This window comes from Perognathus longimembris, chromosome 9, assembly GCF_023159225.1.
Source record: "Perognathus longimembris pacificus isolate PPM17 chromosome 9, ASM2315922v1, whole genome shotgun sequence".
Taxonomy (NCBI): domain Eukaryota; kingdom Metazoa; phylum Chordata; class Mammalia; order Rodentia; family Heteromyidae; genus Perognathus; species Perognathus longimembris.
The window spans coordinates 55,417,074-55,442,980 of record NC_063169.1 but is presented as its reverse complement, the minus strand read 5'-3'; the positions used below and the strand labels follow the sequence as shown (position 1 = coordinate 55,442,980).

General features: G+C 40.0%; 1 protein-coding gene across 2 annotated transcripts in view; it reads right to left on the bottom strand.

Moving 5' to 3' along the window:
- The window catches only part of Heca (hdc homolog, cell cycle regulator), a 45,944-nt gene that overhangs the window by 8,374 nt on the left and 11,663 nt on the right, over positions 1 to 25,907 (bottom strand). For both annotated transcript variants that reach the window (XR_007212131.1, XM_048354192.1), the window contains exon 2: positions 5,166 to 6,206. Coding sequence is in view for 1 of the 2 variants with exons in the window: in XM_048354192.1 (XP_048210149.1) it covers positions 5,166 to 6,206 (1,041 nt within the window). In the remaining variant the exon portion in view is untranslated. The remainder of the gene's footprint in view (positions 1 to 5,165; positions 6,207 to 25,907) is intronic.

Below are 25,907 nucleotides of genomic sequence, written 5' to 3'. Positions count from 1 at the left end.
GCTGAGATCTGAGGGCTGCTGTTTGTTGCCAACCCATGAAGAAAGCCCATGATACACTTTATCTCCAAATAACCACAAAAAGCAAGAAGTAGAGCTGTGGTTCAAGTGGTATAATGCTAGCCTTGAACACAAAATCTCAGGGACAGTGCCCAGACCCTGAGTTCAAGCCACAGAAAGTACACAAGACCCTGAGTTGAAAGACCAATATCACCAAAAAAAAAAAAAAAAAAGATAATGTTCACTATCCTAATTTCCATTCATAAGACACCTTGCAAAGAAAGCTCTTTATTATAGCCTGAAAGGATCCCACGATCTTCTCTCTACCTCTCCTACTCAATTCCCAATCAAGAACATCTCTAACCAAACGGTTCCCTCCCTCCCTCCTATCATAACCTATCTTTTTTCCTTTAACCACCATTCCTTTGCTCCCATTGCTCAATCCCATCAACAGCAACAAAAAAATACGTATTTGTGGCCAGACCCTTTGCTTTTCAAACCCAGCCCACCTCTTAACATTTGCCTTCACATTGCCACTTATGACTAACAGGCCTATACAACCCTTTCCTCCTTGAAAATTTCACAATCTTTTAATTAATATCTACATGCTTCTAATTCCACATGTGGTGCTATATGCAGCCTTTGGCCTAGCAAAATTATCTATGTTTTATAAAAGCATTTTGTCCTGAGATAATATGTTGATGACAGAAGACTCATTATTATATAAAATCCCTAAGTTTGATTGGCTGATAAAATGGATTACATCAAAAAAAGGTCTATCATAAATAGGAAACTACAACTCTCACATAAACTATTCTACATATCATCAATTCAACTTCATAAATGGCTCAAGTTTTAAATAGTTTTTTCACTCTCATCCCCCTAAGTCTACCAGCAAACAGGATAAAGAATAAGAAAAATAACCCCATAAACCCTACCTTCAATGAAACAGTAAGGTACCTGCAACGCTCTATCTAACTGTTCATTAACCAGGGTATGACTCCCTACCTTGCCTACCCTTCAGGATATGTATGAACAGCTTCATGCACTATCGGGAAGATGTAAATTATTATAGTCCTTATGGAAAAGAGTATGGAGGTCTGTCAAAAAAGTTAAATTACTCGTGTATTAAAAGGCATTTGATACTTCATGTAAAATACTAAAATCAGAGCTATCTTATGATCCGTCAATCACATTACTGGGTATGTAGCTAAAAGAAATGAAATTAGGATGTCAAAGAGCTATCTGAACTCTCAGGTTCACTGGGTTATTCACAGTAGCAAAGACATGGAATCCAGCTAAGTGTCCATCAACAGATAAACAGATTTGAGAAATGGTACATAGTACATTTACAATGAAATACTATTCAGACATAAAAAGGATGAAATTCTGTCATTTGTGGCAACATGGATGGAACTGGAGAACATTATGTGAAGGGAGATAAGTGAGGCAGAGAAAGACAAGTATCACAGGACCTCACTCAGCTGTGGAGTTCTTGTTATACAAAAAGCTCGATATTTCTCATAGATGTATAGAGAAGAATGGTGGTTATCTAAGGCTGGGAAGGGGAAGGAGGTGAGGTGAAGAGATTAACGGGCAAAAATATCAAATAGAATGAACAAGTCCCGTGCTTTAATACATTAAATGACTATAGGTAACAATATTGTATTCTATTTTTCAAAATAACTAGAAGAGGGCTGGGGATATAGCCTAGTGGCAAGAGTGCCTGCCTCGGATACACGAGGCCCTAGGTTCGATTCCCCAGCACCACATATACAGAAAACGGCCAGAAGCGGCGCTGTGGCTCAAGTGGCAGAGTGCTAGCCTTGAGCGGGAAGAAGCCAGGGACAGTGCTCAGGCCCTGAGTCCAAGGCCCACGACTGGCCAAAAAATAAAAATAAATAACTAGAAGACTTTGAATGTTTTGCTTCAAGAAATATTAAGGGTATGAGATAACTGATACCCTAAATATCCCGATCCGGTCATTACACAGTGTATGTATATACCAAAACATTACACTGTACCCCTTAAGAGCTGTATGATCATTCTGTGTCAATTAATAACAAATCTTTTCTTTTTTGTCGGTTGTGGGGCTTGAATCCTGGGCCTGGGCGCTGTCCCTGAGCTCTTCAGCTCAAGGATAATGCTCTCCCACTTGACTAATAGCACCACTTCCAGTTTTCTAGTGTTAATTGGAGATAAGAGTCTCACAAACTTTCCTGCCCAGGCTAGCTATGAACCGCAATCCTCAGATCTCAGCCTCCTGAGTAGCTAGGATTACAGGTGTGAGCACCAAGTGCCCAGCCACAAACAAATCTTTAAAAGCCCGAACTATCTGTTGGAAGAAGAAACACTACACAAACCAAAGATGACTCATCCTGACTGAGGCCCAAGGCCACCTACTCTGTCAACAGGGAAACATGTGAGAGGCCATCCTAACCACCACCAAGACAGAACTGTGAGAAGTTTCAGAGTAACCTGCTTTGTAACAAAGACTAACTGACATAGGGAGTTAGGTAACACTCTCAAAAAAACAAGAAACAACAACAAAGAAAACTACCCCCTTCAGCTTCAGCTCAGAAAGATGACAACAGAAGTTACCTCCATGAATAAGGGTACTATTTAAGAGTTCTTGAAATTTAAAAATACAAAAAACAGAAGGCAAAGAAATCTTCCAGATAACAGACTTTAAACAAAGAAAAAAAAAAGGATTCTCCTTTTCTTCCATCAAAAAAAGAAAGAAAGAAAAACAAAGAACAGCCAGGCACTGGTGGCTTATGCCTATAAGCCGCAGGAGGCTAAGATCTGAAGGAGGTTCAAAGCCAGGCCAAGCAGAAAAGTCTGTGAGACTCTTATCTCCAATTAAGCACTACAACAGTCTAAAGAAGAGCTGTGGCTCAACTAGTAGCTCGACTAGTAGAACACCAGCCTTTGAGGGAAACAAGCAAACAAATGCTGAGTCCAGGCTTAGTAATGATACCAAAAATAATTTAATAATAATTTTAATAATTTTGAAATTTAAAAAATCTAAGACATTAGATATCTGATTAATAGCAGTTGTTTTTTTAAGTATAAACAGAAAGGTGAAAATTATCAAAGAAATAATACAAAAGAAACTTTCTCCGAAGTGATGATCTTAAGATTATAGAGTGAAGACACTAAGACAGTACAGAGCACAATGAGTAGATGGAAGGTGAGAGGGAAAGACAGTATTATGGTGGGATTTTAGAGTACTAGAGATATAGAGGAAAATTCGCTGAGCATGGTAGTACAACACCTGTAATTTCAGCATGGAGGCAGAGAAAGAACCACTGTAAATTCAAGGACAACCTGGGCTACCTAGCAAGTTCCAGGCCAGCCAGCCTCAGCGACACAGCAAGACTCTACCTCAAAAAAAGGAGGGAAAGATAAAAAGGAGAGGAAAATTAAAACCTTCAGGGAGGATGAAGGTAGAGGCAGGGAGAGGAATAAAAAGAAAGTTGGAGAACAGCAAAACAGTCTTGCAGACGCTACTGCATGTAGTTGCCTCTTCTGCCACAACTGTGATCCTCTAGATGATAGTTTCTTGAGTAGCTAAGATTACAAGCATGAGCCACTGGCACCTGGCAAGAAACTAAAGTTATCTTTGAATATATTGTCTCTATAATAGGAAATATACCTATATGTCTTGGTTCAACACTGAAAACATTAAAGGATTTAACTAATCATTGCAATACACAGAAAGCAGAATATGTTTTCATCTAACAGTCATCTAAAAGAAGTCAGCAGATTACATCTAAAATTGGAGAATGCAGATAACAGCATTAAAAATTACATTAAAAACGTGAAGAGGGAGTGGCAGGGAGAAAACAGTCAAAAATTCATTGCATTTACCACAAAGGAAAAGGGAAGGGGTAAGTCAAAGGAGGGTAAGAATGATGAAGGTGGTGACACCGAGCAAGATGCACTGTACTCATAAACTGCTTTGTTAAATGACAACTCCTCTGTATAACTACTTAAAGATTATATAAAAAAATCAAACGTCAAAACGTCTCCCTGGGGTGAGAGACCTATTGTTTTCTTACAGGATTTTATTCTTTTGGGGGGGAGGAGAGGGAGGTCATAGAGCTCCCTCAAGGCTAGTGCTCTACCTTTCTGAGCCACAGCACCACTTCCAGTTTTCTGGTAGTAAGAGTCTCATGGACTTTCCTGTCCAGGCTAGCATTGAACCTCAATACTCAGATCTCAGCTTCCTGAGTAGCAAGGATTACAGGCATGAACCACCAGTGCCAGGATTGGGTTTTTTTTTAGTATACATTTAAAGTCATAAATATATTATATGCATCTCATCTTTGTGGAAATTCAGTAGTTTTATAAGAATAGACAGATTTTGCACCTGTATAACTCCATCATTAAAGGTACAAATGAAACATGTTCATTTCCCCAATGCTTACTGTAAGCCAGGGTCACTCCTGTGTTTTTAATAATCCTCCATTTTCCTTTTGAAGCTACTCCTACAGTCTCATCTTCCATAATTTCAAAATAAGTTCAACTAATCTGAAACATATAGTCCCTTCTTTCCCCCTACTTTCCCTCATTGCTGTGTGTACATGGATCAAAGCTTGCCAGGTTATTAAATTGGAATTCAAAAGGAACTATTTTATAGCAAGGAGAATAATGTAATTTCTTCTCCTAATGTCTTCCCAAGGGGTTGGGAATATGGCCTAGTGGTAAAGTGCTTGCCTCGTATACATGAAGCCCTGAGTTCAATTCCTCAGCACCACATGTATAGAAAAAGTCGGAAGTGGCACTGTGGCTTAAGTGGTAGCCTTGGGCAAAACGAAGCCAGGGACAGTAGTCAGGCCCTGAGTTCAAGCCCCAGGATTGACAAAAAACAAAACAAACAAATGTCTTCCCAATTATAAAAGAACTGTAGACCAACACTTCTTTCTTCAAATCAAAGCAGAATAAGAACATAAAATTCCCACTGTACTTGGTACATTGACTGCAGAGTACCAAAACCACCACTACCATTTCCCTGGGTGAAGCTGAAATAACTCCTGTTACCTACCACGTGACTAGAACAAAAGTATAACATCAGTTAAACTTAACCCAAATAGAGCAACTCCATTGTTTACTTTTGGGTTTTTATCAAACATAAAGTAGGCAAGGTGAACCAACACCTCTACCTTGAAGGTGACAAGGAACATCATATTCGATCTCATCGTGTCTCGAGGGGCTTAAGAACAGAGTTCCATCCACCAGTGGGAACTGTTCAAAGACTGGGAGTGTCCGGTGGCACAGAGCACAGTTTACAACGTTTCTGTGGCTGGCACTGAGAGCCGTGAGAATGAACTTCCGCAGATCCTCTCCCTGACCCACTTGGGCATCGTCTTCCATACGAACATGGAAAGTGTTCAGCTTATGCCTGGGGATATGGGTGAGGAGTTCAGAGAGGTCCAGCCTCCGCAGAAACTGCACAGGAGTGTCAAAGTGTCCTCCCCTGTGAACAGATAACCCGGCTGGACTGTAATCAAAGTGGGCATTTCTGAACACATGGCCCCCAGCCATAGCCCTTTTGTGAGGCTCAAGATGGATGGCATTTTTTAAGAATTCTCCAAGGTATCTGGAGGAACGAGGACCACTGAAGTGGGCAGGAGAGAGGATGGAGTAGCCAGTTGGGGGTGACTGGCCAGGGGAGCCACAAGGGGAACGGGCACCATAGGCTGCAGCACTGACTGCCTTCTCCTGGGAGTTCTGCCGGTCCATAGAATGCCGACGGGGAAGGTCGTGGTTTAGGCCTTTCTGGGGCTTGTTTGGGGGTCTGCACTTTTTTGCCTCTTCTCCGGCCTCCCCCGGGGGCCTCCCCGTGTTCTTCTCCAACCCAGACTTCTTCTTTTTCTCATCCTGCATCCGCTTCACCTGGTACCAGTCTGTGTCTTTCTTTAAGTGCCCTTGCCCACAGCGGCAGGAGCAGAAGCGGAAAGCCAGGTCGTAGCCCTTCTTGGTCCACATGTTCTGGCGGCACTGCTTCTCGTTCCAGCTGCGGGCACGGCCGATGCAGTTGAACTGGGCCAAGATGCTGCTCTCCCACTCATAGAAACACTGCAGGTGCATCCAGGTGCTGCAAGGACAGTGCTCATTGTTGCACACCACCTTCTGATAGTCGTCCTTCTCCAGGTCCACCGGCCTCCCAAAGCTGCAGATCAGAGGCGTGGCACAGGGGGCTTCTGGGAGAGACACAAAAAGAGACAGAATCAGTGCACAGGACTCCACAACTCCAGTGGACACCAACCCAGAAAGCAATTCTGCCATCTGCTTTAGTCCATTCATGCCAAAGGTATACCACAACTGGAGGAAACACCAAATTTAGGAACATGTTGCTGTGCCAAGGGAACATGTTTTCTGATATCTGCTGATAAAAGATATCCGAACCCTTCACATTGCAGTTGTGTGTCAGTACTTGAGACAGCATGGGGTGAGGTTTTCCTAAGATGTGGGTGCACTGAGAGGCACCCAAGAGTTTCTTGATTCTTTCAGGGAATCAAGAATTAATATGAAGCTACTTCACCAATCAGTTCTGGTGGCCTCGCCAAAAGAACTCAGAAAGCACTTTATCGCCAGCTTTAGGCTGTCCTGAATACTAGACAAAAACTAGAAAACGGACTAGTCTCAGCTCTAATTCTCTTTCAGAGTGGTCTGATTTCCTAATGACAACAGATATCTGGTCAAATTAATTGTTGGTCTACACAGAATTCCACTGCCAAGTTGTAAAGGAAAAATAAATTTCTCTCAAATTTCTAAGATAGAGAGCAAGAAGAATAATGAGATAATTCTACACCATCTCAAGCACATGTCTACATATAGGTACCAAATAGCCAGGTAGGTTCCCAGAAATAAAGAAAACATGAGGCACAAAGCATCATGAAGCTAACATGATATATGGACTCTGAACTCCACTGAATTCCTATCACTTCCCAAGGACAACTTAATATCTGACTTTGAACTTGTTTTATGTTTAATTTTAAGTCTCAAAAAACATGTGATAGAGGGGCTGGGGATATGGCCTAGTGGCAAGAGAGCTTGCCTCATATACATGAGGCCCTGGGTTCAATTCCCCAGCACCACATATACAGAAAACATCCAGAAGTGGCGCTGTGGCTCAAGTGGCAGAGTGCTAGCCTTGAGCAAAAGGAAGCCAGGGGACAGTGCTCAGGCCCTGAGTTCAAGGCCCAGGACTGTCCAAAAAAACAAAACAAAACAAAAAACATGTGATAGAGACCATAAAACAGAGCAGTTGTTACCAGGGAGAAAAGAGAGAGGGGGCAAATAGGTAGAGCGGAGAGGATTTTTAGGGCAGTGAAGCTGTTCTTTGTGATATAATAATGGTAAGTATATAAGTATATTTGTCAAAATCCACAGAATGTACAATTATAAGTAATGAATTCTTGATTTTAATTATAGAATTTGATGATAACCCATTAGTATAGGCCCACTGACTCTAATACATGCACACACACCCACACACACATCCCAGTAGAAAATGTTGACAATGGGGGAAATTTTGAATGTGTGGGGGTAGCCAGCACATGGAAACTTTAAATTTTATCATGCAACCCTAATACTATTCTTAAAAATAAAAATCTATTTTTTAAAAATGAGAGGTGGGAAATAAGAGGTTTAAGTCCAGGTTTCACTAGAAGACTAGCTGTGCAAAAACCAGATTGGACAGAATGGAAAAGATTCCAGCTATGATGAAAAAGGAGACTAAATATCATAGGCCCAGGGAAAGAAGGCCAGCACAAAGAGCAAGCAACCAACAGACTTCCCCAGTTGGCATTCCCTGTGTGGCTACAATTTCCAATACAATTCATCATTCTCCTTCAATTCACTCCTGTACTTCTGTGCAGCTTCGCTACTACCAGTCCCTTTTGTGCCTCCCATTCCCCAAATAAGTATTTCCTGAACCAGTGCTCAGCATCTCTTTTCACTTTTCTAGGTGGAAACTAAAAATTAAAGTTTTCACTTGTTTCTCTTTATGTAGTGCAACTGGCCAGTGCATTACTTATTATGTACGAACCCCACCCATATTATCTTCTCATATTTTTCCCCCAGCCCTACTTTCCCAAGATAACCCAAGGTCCATAACACTTTCAAAGGGCTCCTCTGAACACTGCTCTTCATTGGGGACCACTAGGTTTGGTCACAAAGGTTCCATGTGCAGAAACACAGATGATATCTTCAGTAAGTGAGACATTAAGGGAGGACTCACAGCCTCCGAGCTGTTTTGATGACTGTCAGTGCTTGAAATACAGTAGGACTGACACCAAAGGGGAAGGTCTGTACAAAAGACAATTTTTGAGCAGATGTCAGGTGCTCCTGCTTGCAATCCTATCTATTCAGGAGGCTGAGATCTGATGTTTGAGGTTCAAAGCCTGCCTGGGCAAGAAAGTCCACAAGACTCTTACCTCTAATTAACTAGCAAAAAAAGTCAGAAGTGGAGCTATGGTTCAAGTGGTATAAAGGGCTCAGGGACAGCATTCAGGTCCTGAGTTCAAGCTCCAGAACAGGTACCAAAACAAAAAACAAACAAAAACAACTTTTGGCTGTCCTGGCTTGGACCTTGTGAAGAGGGAAGTGCCTGCATAACACCAATATGGAGAAAGACATTAACCCGACAGGAGCTCAAGAGATGTGAAATCCCACACCCAGACATACAAGATACACTACTGGAATCGATGGGATGCCCAAGGGAACCATGAGCAGAGGCAGAAATGAGAGACTGGGAAGAGAATCCTGAGCAGCAAGAATTGGCATCACTACTGGAGCAGGAAAGTCCTCCACAGAGACTGGAAAGGAAGGAACTAAGAATTCACTGGAAAGCATGTCAGGAGAGAACTCGGTCAAGTCAGTCAGGGGAAAGTTCTAAGAATGGAAAACTATAATGTCCCAAAGTACCAGGTAAAACATGTCTCAACCTCCCCAATATCAACATTTATTTTGGGGGGCTGGTAATTCCTACTGTGGGAGCTATCTTGTGTTTTGTAAGAGTTTTAAGCTGCATCCCTGCCCTCTACTATAGCTGCCAGTAGTTCTGCCTCCCTCAATTTTTACACCCAAGATGTCTTCAGACATTGACAAATATCTCCTAAGGGAAAAAAACACTCCTAATTGAGTACCACTGAATAAAATAAGCCCAAAAAGTCCCTGCAGAATGAGCACTGTGTGAGGCACTGTCCCCTCACTGAGGATCATTCTGGTGGCATGATGAAGAGCGATGTTGCGAGGCCAACAGTAAGGGACAGGTAGCAAGATGAAAAGGTAGAAACTGTGTCTGGACAGATGTCTGCCCAGCAAACTCTTTTCAGAAGTATAACCTTAAAGTGAAGAAAATGAAATGGGCAAAGGGCAGAAGACAGCCAAAGCTGAGACCTATGCAGGCTCAAAAATGAGGAAAATAAATGCTAAAATCTCAGGACAGCTTGAAGATATAGCAAAGGGAACAACCAGTGTAGTTTTCCTACTCTAAAACTTTCATGACTGCACTGCTGCCTACCAAATAACCATTACAACATCCCACCACATGCATCAGCACAGATGGTGGAACTTTTTAAAGCCTGTGAAACTATTAGCCCTGACTACTGTGAGTTAAAATTATCTCTTTTAGTATGGGATTCCAGGACCTTGGTAAAATATCTCGAAGCCTATTTGTGTACCTCTGTGCATCCAATCACTGTGGCTTCCTGATCTACTCCCAGGAGTTGATAATCTGTAATCTTCATATGTCCTAATACCATTTTGTCCAAGACAGAAATTCACAGTATTAACTGCAACCAAACTACCTATATACCAGTTCCAGTATCATTTATGAGCTACATTCCCTAGGGCAATTACTTCCTTTCAAGTTTTTAATGTACAAAATGCAGATAATAGAACATACCTTATACGGTTGTTATTAGGCTGGGAGAACAAAAACAAACCCTACTCAGGAAGTTGAGATTGGAGGATCAAGGTTCAAAGCCAGCCTGGGCAGGAAAGCCCATGAGACTCTTATCCTCAACTAACCACCAAAAATCTGGAAGTGGAGATGTGGTTCAAGTGGTAGAACACCATCCTTGAATAAGAAATCTAAAGGAAAGCCAGGCTCCAGTGGCTCACGCCTATAATAATCCTACCAAGATCTGAGAATCTCAATTCAAAGCCAGCCTGGGCAGAAAAGCATGTGTGAGACTCTTTTCTCCAATTAACCACCTGAAAACTGGAAGTGGTGCTACCCTTGAGCAAAAAAGAGCTCAGGGACAGCACCCAGACCCTGAGTTCAAGCCCCACGACCAACAAGAACAACAAAAAAAGAAATATAAAGGAGAGAAACCAGGACCTGAGCTCAAGCACAAACACACAAACAAACAAACAAAAAGCCCATAATACACATATGGAGCTTAAAACAGGGCCTAACATTTATTAAATCTGCTCTTGCCAAGTCCACATCCAGGCACCAACTACACGAGGCCACTCTTTCCCTACCTCTTGACTTCCCAAAGTAGGAGGCAATCTGAATGTTAAGCAGAACCCATCATCATGCTCCCTGCCAAGTAATGACTCTGGAGAGGTTGCTTCTTAATTATCTTAGTGTTCCTAGCATAGCTTGGCCCAAGCCTTGTACAAATGGGGTGGAGGACAAATAAAGTCGTATTAAAGAAACTGACACATAAAATTCCCACATGACAAGACCAGAAGGAAAAGAGAATGCTATAATCCTAGAAAGTGATTTAAACAAATTGAAACACAGAGAAAAGTGGAATGGTGGTCTGAAATGCTGAGAAAATTAACTGCAGTCACCTGAACTGTGTGACTTTTAGTGTCCTTTGAAATGTTAGTAAATCAATTAAATAAAGTTCAGATTTTTTTTATCTGCAATCCTTCAGAGGAATGGCCTTGAAGAAAAATATCTGAAATGTAATAGCAATAACCAAGATGCAATAACCAAGAATTAATAAACTTAAAGGATGGTCTAACCATACCCTATGTATTCACAATATTCAAAATGTAAAATTCTGGACTGGCCTTGACTTTTTAAATTATATTTTATTATCTTTAAGTAGTTATACACACACACACTGGGCACTGTCCCTGAGGTCTTTCACTCAAGGCTAGTGCTCTACTTTGAACCACTACACCACTTCTGGTTTTTTGAATGGTTAATTGGAGGTAAGGGTCTCACAGAGACTTCTCTGTCCAGGCTGGCTTCGAAACATGATCCTCAGATCTCAGCCTACTGAGAAACACCACTTTTTGATGTTGTCTTGTGGCTAGGTCTCAAAAACAAATGTGAAGCCAAGAACTTATTTAATATTGAGTAATATGTGCAACAGACAACTTCCTTGTGACACACCTCCAGCTAAGGGTGAGGCTGTAAGGGAGGCAGGTGAGTCAGAGGATGATTAGGAATAAAGAGGGCAAGCCGTGGGAACAGCACTGGGACTTCCGACAGTTCCCTCGCCATGCCACAGCCTCCCTCTACCAGTGCTGCTACTGACCATCGGTCAGTGTATGTGGAAACAAAAACTATGAAGTTCCATTAAAAAAAAGTGTTTACTTTTCTATGCTACTTCTACCATAACTTTGTATCTGTCATCTGGCTTCCCAATTAAATGCAAAATGTTCTATATATTCCCTATTTTTTCTCCTGGTTTGAAAGTATCATGCAAGAGTTTCTTAGAAATCAAGTCAATGTCATGCTTCATAATCTTACAATTAACAAAAATATACAAGAAAATATTTTGTAACCAGCAAATGGCAGCATTCAAAATCAGACCTGTAGGGCTGGGAATATAGCCTAGTGGCAAGAGCACTTGCCTCCTACACATGAAGCTCTCGGTTCGATTCCCCAGCACCACATATATGGAAAACGGCCAGAAGGGGCGTTGTGGCTCAGGTGGCAGAGTGCTAGCCTTGAATGGGAAGAAGCCAGGGACAGTGCTCAGGCCCTGAGTCCAAGGCCCAGGACTGGCCAAAAAAAAAAAAAATCAGACCTGTAACAAAATTGCTGTTACAGAAATATCTGACTGTTTCTTGAAGGTTAAAATTAAGCAAATCCCTAGTTCTTTTTTTTTATTTAATTTTTTTCTGAATAATTATTGTCAAAGTGATGCACAGTTTCATACGTAAGGCAGTGGGTACATTTCTTGTACTATTTGTTACCTCCTCCCTCATTTCCCTTAAGAATAGCAGTCCCATAAAAGTATGACTACAGACTGACATAATACAACTGAACTACAGTGAGAGGACAAAAGGACATCTCTCGTTAAGTGGAGGCATGTGCCACAAGTGTCTCCTGGAACATCAGTCTAAACTGTGATAATAACCTAAAAAGCAACATGGAAAATGTTCTTTCACATAACATTGCTTTAAAATGTGTATAAACCCTCTGAGGCCTGTTTTTACAAGTTTATTATCAAGTATTCCATACCCAACTTGCATTTGTCCCTGCTCAAGTGAAAATATATCATTCTGGGCCAAAATGTCAAGGAGTTTCGAGTTTATGCAACAGGGTAAGAAGGCCAAGGTCACTTGGCAATGTCTCTTTTGTCGCTTCAGCCTCTCACTGCATCCTGTACCCTGCCCCCACTTCAGCTCTCCACATGCCTTGCCTATTAAAAAGCAAGGGGCTGGCAGGAGTCACACTGCTCCACACCAAGCCCAAAAACTCTTGAAAAGTTCATCCACAGTAACTGAAGGGTCCCATATAAACCATGTGTTACTGTTTTCAGGTTCTTAAACTGTGAAATCAAGTATTTTCACTCCTCTTAAAGTAATTGCAAGTATCCCAAGGCAGTGGAAAGCTGGGCTGGGTAGAAGGATAAGAAGGATCTTATAGTCATGCCAGCTATCTCGTCAAAGCCTAAATGTAGGGACTTGGTTTTACTCATCGCATAAGCTCATAACTATGAAAATCATATTAGGTGTCTTAAAAAGTGTTTTTGTTGTGGAGAGAATGACCCATATGGGCATGGTACTTTGGGGTGACTGGAATGCTGGAGGACAGAGAAGGGAAGGCAGAGATAAAGCCCCCGGAGGCCTGCAGCCTAGACACTGGGACAGGCAGTCAGAGAGCTCAAACCAGATCTTAAAAACCAGGCAGGCCAGGCTTTTTCCATCACCCTCACTTCCTCATACTGAACATCAGCTATGCTGCCTGCCTTCTGTACCCACGTACCAAATGCACACTTCAGGGTTTCTGAAAGCTCCTTGGCATAGTAGTCCTCCTCTGAGCATGAAGTTCCTAACAACTGTCCTCTAGCTCCAGTGTGGGAGCCAGCCTGCTTGAATGAGTCAGCTCTGCAACTTCACATCCAGACCTTGGGCATATCACCAAACCTCCCTATGCCTTTGTTGTTTGGGGTTTTTTGTTTCTTTTAACATATAAACTGGTCAAAATAATAGTGTCTACCTCAAAGGGTAAGAATAAATAAGCTGTTACAGTAGATTTAACTATAAGCAACTATTATTAAAAGCCATTATCACTTTCTTCACTTGATACAAAAATCAAAGGACTCTAAATGAGTTCAGGGCAACAAGGAAATGACCAAACAAGCACTAACTCCTTCCCAAGCCCCCTTCTACCTCACACTTGTGCTTCTCCTTAGCTCCTCAGCTCTCCTCCAGCCTGATCCCTTCCTGATCCCTTCCACATCCCCCAAGGCCTAGACAAGTATCTGCTTCATCAAAGAAAGCCAGTCCAGATCATCTCTCTCCACAGTTCTCAGTGACCAAATGCTGCCACTACTTTGCATGTTCTCACAACTTACTCTTTTGTCAAGCTTAATTTCTCATGTGGGTTTTGCTTAAGGTAAATTTGTTCCCCAGAACAAATAAAGCAATATGGCGGGGCTGGGAATGTGGCCTAGTGGTAGAGTGCTTGCCTAGCATGCATGACACCCTGGGTTCGATTCCTCAGCACTACATATACAGAAAAAGCCGGAAGTGGTGCTGTTCAAGTGCTAGAGGGTTGCCTTGAGCAAAAAGCCAGTGACAGTACTCAGGCCCTGAGTTCAAGCCCCACGACTGACCAAAAAAAAAAAAAAAAAAAAAAAAAAAAGCAATACAGCAAGCATCAGTTTGCTTATTAGTTTTAAGGCATTAAAAAAGTGACCTTTAAGTTTCCTCTCTAAGATGTTTTTCTCAGTGTTAGACAAACAAGTAACAAGTATCTCTTCGTGTATTTTTTCCAACACAGGCCTGTTTTCCAAGCCTGAAGAAACAGATTCATAAAGCATAACTTCACTTTACTCACGAGATGTGGTCCTGAAGAACTTTTATAATTTAAGACTGATTATCCCATAGTCATGCAGTAGGATATACCTTCAAAATCTCTAGTCATTATGTTGTATTTGTGCTTTGTGGGTTGTTTTGTTTTGGCATGTCCTGAGGCTTAAACTCACGGCCCAAACACCGTTTCTGAGCCTCTTTGTTCTTAAAGCTAGCATTCTACCACTTGAGCCACAGTATCACTTTCGGCTTTTTCTGAGTAGTTTCCTGCCCAAGCTGGCTTTGAAGGGGCACATATCCTCAGACCTCAGCCTCTTGAGTAGCTAGATGCCCAACTGGTATTTTTTAATTGTATATGTTTTATCTGTAGTACTTCTCAGTTTGATTGTATGAATTAACAGTGGGGATGTTTCAGTGTCTTATTATAACTAATTTCTCTTCCAAAGTTACTGATTTTCAGTGTTTTCAGCACTCGTATTAGCTTACTTGATGATATTTTGAAAACTATTGAGAATTTTAAATTATAGAAGTCAATGTCAAAATAGTAACACAAATGTCACCCAAATCCTTGAAGAATCCTTGAAGAATTCACACAAGCTGAGCTCCCTCTGGTGACTCACACCTGTAATCCTAGCTACTTGTGAGGCTGAAAGTGGCAGGAATTCAAGGCCAGCCCAGCCCCCCAAACAAAATTCACATGACTTCTTTTAAGCCAATAGTTGGGTACAGTAGCTTGTGCCTGTCATCCTAGTCACATGGGAATCTGAGGTCAACAAGACTATAGTCATAGGCCAACCAGGCCAGAAAAGCCCACAAGATTCCAACTTAACCGAAGAAGATGGGCATGGGAGTATGCGCCTGTCAGACACCCTGCTACAGAGGATCCCAATCCAGGCACATGCCTGAGCAGGAAATGAAATCCTGTCTCAAAAATAATCAGTGGGAAAAAAAAGGGGGGGTGGAAGCATGGCTCTGTGTTAAAAGCATCTGGCTAGCACACACAAGGTCCTGAATTCACATCCCACACCACCAAAAAGAAAATCATAATTCATGTAACCCTGCCAAAAGTTAGTAGATATTTCTGTCTTTTTTTTTTTTTGGCCAGTCCTGGGCCTTGGTGCGTGAGCACTGTCCCTGGCTTCCTTTTGCTCAAGGCTAGCACTCTGCCACTTGAGCCACAGCGCCACTTCTGGCCGTTTTCCATATATGTGGTACTGGGGAATCGAACCCAGGGCTTCATGTATACGAGGCAAGCCCTCTTGCCACTAAGCCATATTCCCAGCCCGATATTTCTGTCTTTAATGGAAAAACTGGGAGAAAGCAAGGGAAGGGGTGACACGGTTCAAAAAGAAATGTAATCATTACCTGACTTGCATAACTTTAACGCCTCTGTATATCACCTTTACAAAAACTATATATATATATATATATATATATATATATATATGTTTTTAAAAAGAAGAAACTGTAGGGTCATTAGGAAACAAAGCATTTTTGTAACAGCAACCTGACAGCCTGACAGCTGAAATAACTTTAATATATAATTATATATAATATATATATAATTATATATAATATATAATAACTTTAATATATAATTTCAGAAAATGTGTTCACTGAAATTTTATACATAATGTGCTTTTACTAATATTATTTGTGTCTTTATATGTTATTATTTGAAATTTATGTAGTTCAATATGCATTTAGTAGTATCACACTGTGCTAAAAAAAATCAATTAACAGACTACCTTTTTTCTTGCTTGGAGATTTGGTGCTTGAAGATATTTAATCACTAAAACTTAAACAGCACCCTAACATACAAACACACTACAGACACCCACTCTGCAGGAAAGGCAGGGCCAGCTTTGGGAATCAGACTACATTACAGTCAAGAAGAAGAGGACTCCAGACTTAAGTAGATGTCAAGTGCAAATGTGTATGCATGATTATCTACACATAACTATTTAAACAGCTGTTAAACTATCTCAGCTTTAAAGAATCTAGAAGAGACTTCATGTCACTCATTAGCACTATACTCCAATTTAATTAATTTTCCTTGCTAAGAAAATAAAACTTGATTTTTGATGAGGCTTATCCTGACAGTAAAAATACCCAAAATTTAGCAAAAATCAAAACACCTTCTATTTTACATATATGCTCTCCATTTGCCATGTAAATTATAGCACACCATCCCCAAATGCCGCAACTGCTTCTTCTTCCTAATGAGCCCCAAAAGTATCTGGAGACTAAAGGCCATAATAGTATGGTTGCTCCCACCACCACCACCTCTGAAATCCCAATGACTGCAAAATAAAAAGACTAATCACTTTACCTCATCCTTATACTGTCCAGCAGGAAAGGAAGCTACCTCTCAGAGAATACAACCCATCACTCACTACTATTTAATCTCTTCCACAAGCTTCACTGAGAAACCATTTTAAAGAAATATCTCATAGTTGATATGATGTGCACATACTACTCTAGAATATTGCAGTTGATTTTTCTCAGGTTATTTGTTATATTTGATGGAAAGCTAATACGCTACAGAAGAAAAGAAATACATTGAGTCTCTGAAAATATCCTAATCCTTACCAGCTGCCAATCTATGAAAGCCAATTCAGATAATATTTCAAATAACTGTTCTGTATCCAGTATAGAATGGGAGGGGGCAAGTCATACTTTCCTATTTCTTTGTCTCATACCTCTGTGTTTTTGCCAAGTAGATGCTTTAATATAAAAGTACCAACTCTGAAAATCAAATGCCCTTTCCTTCCAAGATTTAGTTTTGGTCTTTATTGTTGCTACTTACATTACATCAGGAAAATCTGTAAATTTTTTGTCCTGTGCAGCCACCAACATCTCTACTTAGCTTAGTGATAAGTCCAGGACAAACTTACTTAAATGACTTAAGTACTAAGTTGCCCACCCTTTGCAGAGGGGGTATGTATATGCCAAGGCAATCCTGCTAAAGGTGATGGCAATTTACAACTGTTCTTAGCCTTTACTTTGTGCCTATGCAGATCTTTGAGACCAGCCAAAGGTAGCTCAGTCTCTTACGGCACTTCCTAAGCATGTACATTCCGAGGCATATATACTACCCTGCCCATGGGTATGGCTTTCTAAAATACCAGGAGAATATCTTCAGATTGCAAAGCCCCTTAAGGACATCTCTATTCCCATTTTTCGTTTGCCCCAACTACTTCTACTGCCTTAATAGCTGTAGTACTAAACAATCACTGCTGACGGTTTTGAACTGACCAGGGTTTTTCATTAACTGAGCAGGTAACAAATATGTGGAATACATGAGGCTTTACTATTTTGATCTGTTTAGACCAAAATAATGACAACTTTCTACACACTGGGGAAAACATCAAACCTATTCTTCACCATCCATGACTACCAGGTGCTAGCTAGGTTTTTGCTTCTTTTGCCAGTCCTGGGGCTTGAACTCAGGACCTACGTACCTGTCCCTGAACTTTGTTGTTTTTTTTTTTGCTCAAGCTTTTTTGCTCAAGGGTAGCACTCTACCACTTGAGTAAAAGATCAATTTCTGGCTTTTCTTTTTTTTTAAGTAGTTTACTGGAAATAAGTCTCATGGACTTACCTGCCCATGCTAACTTGGAACCATAATCCTCAGCTCTCAGCCTCCTGATAGCCAGCATTACAGGAGTGAGCAACCAACACCTGGATCAGGCTCCTAGTTTTAAAGCAGTAGGAAAAGGTGGGAATAAGAAAAAAAAAAAAAAACACCACAATGCTTACTATTCTTACTGTGCTTCAGTTATTTCTGTTGAATATATATTCTTACTGCAAGCCTTTGGTTAATTTCTAGAGACTCAAAAAGTTGCCTTTCTTATTTTTTTCTCCTTTGTCTGAAACTAGGACTCATACTCAGTACCTGATGCTTTCCAGATTGGTTGGCACTCTACACCTGAGCCACGCCTCCAACCTCAGAGTTGGTTACTTTTATTTTCTTTGGGTGCAATCCTGGAACTTGAAAAAAGTTGCTCTTGATAAATTTCACTGCATTTACAGAAGAGATGTCCGGATGTCATTACTCTGACATTTAGAAAGTTTTTCTTAATATAAATTTAAGTGTAGGTATAAATCCTGTTTGAGAAAAATATGGTAAGATGATCAATAGAAAGTTTCAAGCAAAATGATACCCTGTCATAGGATCAAATTCTGAGAAAAAAACCGATTAGAAATTTCTAATATAAAATGTCTTTCACTTTTACCTAGACAACAATGGTTATTATTATTATTATTATTCTGGCTCTGCCTAAATACACATCATGATGAAAATGTTTACAGTAAAATGGAAATTTTAACCTTTGCATCTATTTAAACCATTTATAAAATAAGTGTGACAATTTAAAATATACACAGCAGAAAAGCTTGATATCAGCTCCAGAATAGTATTCTGAGGAAAAAAAATGGACTATTATCATAGCATACACACATTGGGAAAGCTCAGAAACTTGGACTAAAATCCTGCCTCCATAGGTTGGGTCTAATTAGATCCCAGCCTGGCTTTTCCATCTTCTCACCCACCAGGTCACACCAAAGCCCCTACTTCAGTCTCAGTGGTTCTCTGTGATTTCACTGCAAAATTGGGAAGAGAAAGGACTGGATGCCAGGACTAGCTGCAGCTTCTGGTGCCCCACAACACCACTAGACTCACCAGGTGTTTAATAACTGTTTTTCTTGACAAACTACTAAGTTAGTTTGTTTGTTTTTATCAGTTGTAGGTCTTGGAATCAGAGTCTGGGTGCTGTCCCTAAGCCTTGTTGCTCAAAGAGCTCTACCACTTGAGCATAGCGCACCACTTCTGGTTTTTGAGTGGTTCATTGGAGACAAGAGTCTCAAAGAGACTTTTCTGCCTGGGCTGGATTCGAACCTCAATCCTCAGGTCTCAGCCTCCTGAGTAGCTAGACGTGAGCCACCAGCACCCAGCTTTGCTAAGTTTTTTAAAGTGAAAACTAAAAAAAGATTTACTAAGTTTCTCAATCTTTTGAGAGAATTTTCAGTCTACTATACACAAAAATAAGATCCTAAGTCCTACACATAAAGGAACACAAGTACACAAAAATATTTTGTTCACTCATTTTGATTAGTGTAGGAGCTAAATAAGATAGCTTAAGCACATCTGCCTTAGCCTCTGTTTCAGTTTAACCTCTCTTATGTTATTTTAGTGTGAAAGACCTCAACAAAGTAGGTAGCAAATTGAGTACATAAAGATTATGTCCAGTTAACACGCTTCTGCTTAGATTCAGATTTAAACTGAAGGTTTCTACTCAGGCAAACCACTCTATCCAAATAAACACTGAAGCACCATATTTAACAACCTGGGGTTTTGATGTTCTCTTGATATATTCAGTCTATTCTACCAAACCCACACTTTCCTTACTATTAATTAAAACCTACTATCTACCCAGTTCTCAAATTCAAACTATATATGTATGTATATTTCTACTTTATATTTTTGTTCTAGTTCTGATCCTGACATCAGTAAGAAATATATATATCAATAATGCCCATAAAGCCAAAAATTCCCCCTTTCCTGGTCTAACATAAATAAAGCCAAGATCTGAAAGAGCACAGGTCCCAAATATGCCTGCTTCACATCCCATGTCAGAATGGAAATAATGGTTCTACAGCTTTTCCTGAATATTTCTTGAAAATAGCAAAGCTCCTCGGGAAAAAATAGAACAATCTTTAGTTCAGATTTTGCAAGTACTTCCTCAGCACACAAAAGTCCCTTTAGTAATATACCAAGGTCTTTCAGTGAGTCAGAGGCCTAGCTTCTTCCATTTTCACCCTTCAGCACATGGATCAATAAAGCAGAGTTGGTCTGAGATAAAACTCTCAGTGCTAAGAGCACATGCCTAGCATGCCCCAAACCCTGGGTTTGATCTTCAGCACCATAAAAACAAATAAAAATTAAAATAAAGAGCACAGCAGTGATTGATATAACTTTGTGTAACCAGATCACAAGGCACTGCTCTGTAATTGAGAACAGCATCTTATTCAAAATGTTCAATATTCATATTAATATTCAGCCTTGCTTCAAAACTAGGGGTAAGCTAAATTAAGTTTAATAAGTATTTAAGCCTAACTACAATATAAAGGTTTTCTGACCCCAAATTTTGCTCTCCATAGAAATAGAAACAATGAGGTAAATCTAATAGAAATGTAAAGCAAAAAAGGGAGAAGGATATAAACAAAGGTTCACGTGTCATTCAGTGTGAAAAAAATGCAATTTTCCTTGGAAAGACCGTCAAGATAAACCATCTTCTCTGTAAAAAGAATCTCAAATTCGACAACAGAGAAAGCACAGGCCCTGAGAATCAGAGTTCCCCTTGCCTTGGGTCAATAGACTAGGTTAATAAATCACCTCTCAAGACCATTTTTAAGACTCTACATTTAAATCAATAAAATCCCACCACAATGTAGCTAAACTCATTTCCTTATCTATTCTTACCCAGAAATAAACTAACTTCAAACCTCATTTGTATTTGATATGCCTTTTCTGCCCTGCTGAAATCTGAGACAATTCCCTCTCTGCTCCCCTGCTTTCCTCCAAGATAACCTGGTAAAGTGACTTTAGTGATCACCTGGCATTCTGCTGGGATCTGAGGAGCAGGACAAGCCTTTGCCTGGGGGGCCCCACTGTACAAGCCTGTTTTCTGAAATGCAGCATCAGCAACCAACAAAAGCAAGTCACAGAATCCGTTGCAACAAGGAAAGACTTGTCAAAGGAAAGGGCATGTCTACGTTTTCTATATACCACAATAAAAATGAAAATGGCCCAAGAATCAGTCACCTATATACACAAAAGCAGCCTGCCAAGAAACCAACTTGGTTTCCATGAGAGTAGTCCATAAACTTTATCTGGAAAACTTCAAGAAAGAGAAAAAAAAAAGAAAAGAAGAAAAGAATGAACATTCTATGAAATGCTGGTGTTAGTATACTCAGACAAACCCTTTATAGACTGATTAGCAGCATGTCTCAAACCAGTGGAGTTTAAGAAGATAATCATGTCCTTGCTATGAACGCTATCGAATCCATTAACAATAAGAAATGCTAAAGCCTTGCTGGTGGCTCAAACCTATCACCCTAGCTATTTGGGAGGCTGAAATCAGGATTATAGCTTGAGGCCAGTGAGAGCAAAAAATTTTACCACTCCTTCTCAATTCATAGCTGGGGACCATGGTGGACAATTGTCATACTAGCTACAACCAGAAGTTTAAAATGGGTACATCAGTTCAGGTTCACGCCCAGGGTGCCCAGGCAGGAAGCAAGACCCTATCTCAAAAGTAACTATAGCAAAAAGGACTAGGGGCCTGGTGCAAATGGTAGATTACCAAGTGCAAGGCCCTGAATTCAGACCCCACTACATTAAAAAAAAAATCAGAAGTGTCAGCTCAAAAGGTCACAATCTCTGAAGTGCTAAAACTATCAAGTCCTTCTATTATAAGAGTCAGATCAAAATGTGTGTAGGAATGTGAGTAAAATGCTTCTTTGGTGGTGTTTTGTTTTACAGACTTAATTTCAGTTTAACTATCAAAATTATGTCTATGAGTCCTTTTAAAAGCTACCCTGTCTGTCTCTTGCTTCCTTGATCCTTTTATCCTAAACCCAAAAATCTACAATTATTTTATTTTTACAATTATATTATCTTTCATCTGCACAAAAGCAAAGCTCCTCTGAATAGCAACTCCTTTGTACAACTACTACCTCTACCCAAAAATCTTGCCTACATTCCCATTATTTATACACATGTATATAGGCGTCAAGATGGACCCAGCATCAACTAGAATCCAACTGTGGCATAATGGTCAGACACATTTCTTTGGACTCAAGGTGTCTCCATCCTACCTAGCTCCAAGTTAGCACTAACCATGGGAGCTGTTCCTGTCACAGGGAATAGCTGCTTCTCCTTTCTATGGATTCCAGAACACCAACACATTCATCACCAGGAATCTTAATTTGCTTCAGTACTGCAACACTTCATCTTCACTAAAACTCAATACCTATTATGGTGGAACAGTGTCAATACAAGGTCCATAAGCACTACAGAATAAGAACATGAGAAGATAGAAATTGTTTGGAAACCGGGGCTCCCTCTACCACTGAAGGAGCACTTTTCTTTCTCAATACCAGGCTTTCTCCACAACTTCTAGCATTGTTGCCCTGGGCTCTCTATATCTGTTCACTTAACCTTTGCCAACTATCTAAGGCTCTGTCTCTCAGATTACAGATAGCACCTGCTGCCAATCAAAAATAGACAGAACTTGATTCTGTACATTCCCATAGTTTCCATTCCTGTTCCAGTGCTAAGCTGTGTTAGGTAATGTGTTACTAGTAAGCTGTGTTATAATACAGTTTTGCTAAATACTACATGGAAAAATAATCATCACATTCATGAGTGCTCACAAAGAAACATAAAACAGAGCTGGTGATTCAATTTCAATATAGTCATAGAAAGACTCTCCTGAGAGGCTTCTGTAAACTTGAAGGGACGTGATCTAAAGTATAATCAAACTTATCCTTGCTCTCGAGGGAAAAATATACATTAATGTGTGGCAGGAGCAAACATAAACAATTTGATACCCTGCTAACTTTGACCTATATGTATCTTCTTGATTAGCTTTATATTGGTATATACTATCAAGCATCTACTTCTAATGAATCTCTAATAAAATGAAATAAATAAAAATCTGAATTGTGATATGTAGGCCCACTTTTCCTATCTGACTATTGAAAACTGTTCCTTGGGGAAGGGATGAACAACTTGAGTGGTAATATATTTGAACAATATAATATATGCCACTGTGGTATAAAAGCTATTTTTATAACCAGTAAAATATTGGACTGGAGTCATAGCTCAAGTAATAGAGTGCCAAAGGAGAGCCAGAACCTGAGTTCAAACTCCAAAACTGGCAGGGGGTCAGGGGTGCAGAATCTGAAGTCTTTGAATCTGCTTTGCTAAAATCTTTTATCTGCACAAAAGCAGAGCCTCTGAATAGCAACTCCTTTGTACAACCACGTAAAGATAATTAAAAAACAATTTAAATGAAGCTAAAATTTTTAAAAATTAAAAAGCAGAGCTCCTCAAAAGACTTCAATTACCATAAGTCCCTTTGCTAAGAGCAATTAGGAAAGGCTGAATCATATTACCAGAAATAAGAAGTCCAACAAACACTATACCACATCAGTTTGGCATTATCACAAAACTATGCTATTTCCCATCTATTTTCCTAAGAGCTCATTTATCATTCCAAAAGAACCATTTGTTTTCCTGAGGCATCCTTTCCCTACCTCTTTCTGTAATATATAAAGCACTAATTCTAACCACCCATCTGAGCCACATTTTTCTGCACATAAATGCCTTTTCTCTTGTTAATCCATTTTTTTACCAATTTAATTTCCAGTCCCTCAAATACTAAACCTAAAGCAGGTAGAAGTAAAGTTTTTTCTTCCTGACAAGTAAAAATCTGCGAAATGTACTATATTATGCACATATATGAAAAGAAAACCAGGCTTTTAACCTTATTAAATCTTTTAAATTCCAAACAATTATATTAGCATTTAATATTTCTTCTTTAAATCTTTTTTTCCACTTTCCTTTAAGCTTTCTCTGAATGTCTTTCTTATTTCTCTAAGATAATGTACCCTGTGTGCATAAATGGGCGTGTGTGCACATTCATCAGAGTCCTAGGCACTGTCCTTGAGATTTTTCACTCAAGGTTACCAGCCTACCACTTGAACCACTTCTACTTTATTGGATGTAAGACTCTCACAGACTTTCCTGCCCAGGCTAGCTTCAAATGATGATCCTCAGATCTTGGCCCCATGAGAAGCTAGATTATGCTGGCATGAGCCACCAGCACCGTCTCAACTATTTTTTTTTTTTTTTGGCCAGTCCTGGGCCTTGGACTCAGGGCCTGAGCACTGTCCCTGGCTTCTTTATGCTCAAGGCTAGCACTCTGCCACATGAGCCACAGCGCCCCTTCTGGCCGTTTTCTATATATGTGGTGCTGGGGAATTGAACCCAGGGCTTCATGTATACGAGGCAAGCACTCTTGCCACTAGGCCATATTCCCAACCCCTCAACTATTATCTTTATAGTATGATTTAGTATAAATATTTTGTTTGCTCTTTCTACTTCTGATAAACTAAACTAGATCACATAATCTTTAATTATTAGAAATGCTACTTGGTAAAAAAAAAAAAAAGAAATGCTACTTGGTTTTTGCTAGTCTGTAACAAGCTCTCAAGGACAATCTAGCTAAAACATCCTGTTGATTAAATACAAGTTGATATTTCACCATCAGCTGAGAACTGAAAGCTTTCTGAAATAAATGAAACATACATGTACACCGTCACTTTGTACAAAACAATGACATCTCTCATCACTTGAGTTCATCCTTTCAAAATTTGTTAGATGATAAAAATAAAATGGAAAATTAGTCCAATCTGGAACAAAGATATACTGTTTATACCAAAGTGAGAAAAACAAACCAAGGGAGGACTCTTTCCCTTTGGTTCATATGGTCTCAACTCCTCCCTCTGGCATTTATTCTCTAAAGGTAACCTCAATTAGCTAATCTCCCAGGGCTGGAAAAGCCCAGGGATTCTGGGCCCACAATTAAGAGACTTCCCACACAGCTGCTTTGGGTGCTGTGATACTACCATCCTGCTGGGCAGAAAAGCAGCATGTGTTGTGTGCTACTAAATCACAATTGAGGGTGCATGGCAGCTTAAACCTCCAACCCCGAATAGCTGCAACAGCATATACCCATTCTGTTAAAATACACAAAAACTCTACTAGCTTATTAATGACCTGTTACTGCTGTTTTGCAGATTCAGCTGGCCACATTCTACTTTACAAACTTTGGTGGGTGGTGATGATTCTCCACTGGCTACCAAACATCCAGTTTGACTGCCCAGTGTCATCCCTGTTCAGCTTTGTGCCCCACCACACTGCACCTTAGAACAGCCACATCAAACTCCAAATAGCAAGCAGAACTCAAGGCCTTCCCCACCTATTTCTGTGTGGGGCATCATTCCTCTGCTTCTCTTTCTACAAGACCAAGCTCAAACATCCTCCCCTACTACAGGAAACAAATCTTTTCCCACTGAGCACCCACTACATTCTACAGCTTCACCAAACCTCCTGGAGTTCTGATGTACCCAAATATAACTGAACATTGTATTTCCAGTTTTAGAAGAGGGAAAGCACATAATATGTAGTATATGGATGAGTATATAAACAATACAATGGATGATCAAGTAAATGAATGAGAAACTGATAATATGAACTCTCCAAACATTGCTTGCAAAAGGAGAGATCTTCCATGTGATTCTTAGTAACATTAAGCCCCAGCTGATCCTAAAGAACTCATGAGGCTTACTGCCTCCTTTTCAGCTACTCATTAGCTTCACATGCTTATTCCCTTTTCCATCTTCAAATACTCCCACCACTTACTCCTGCTCTTTATTTTGCAGTTTGCTCTTATGTAGTACAGGTACTAATTTACTTGTCTATTTCTACATAGAGGAGATAAAATCATTTTAAAACTTTGCTTTTAATTTTGTTTTTGCTAATTCTTCTATGATCAAAATGAAAAGATGAAGGAAAGCAGATTATTTATAAT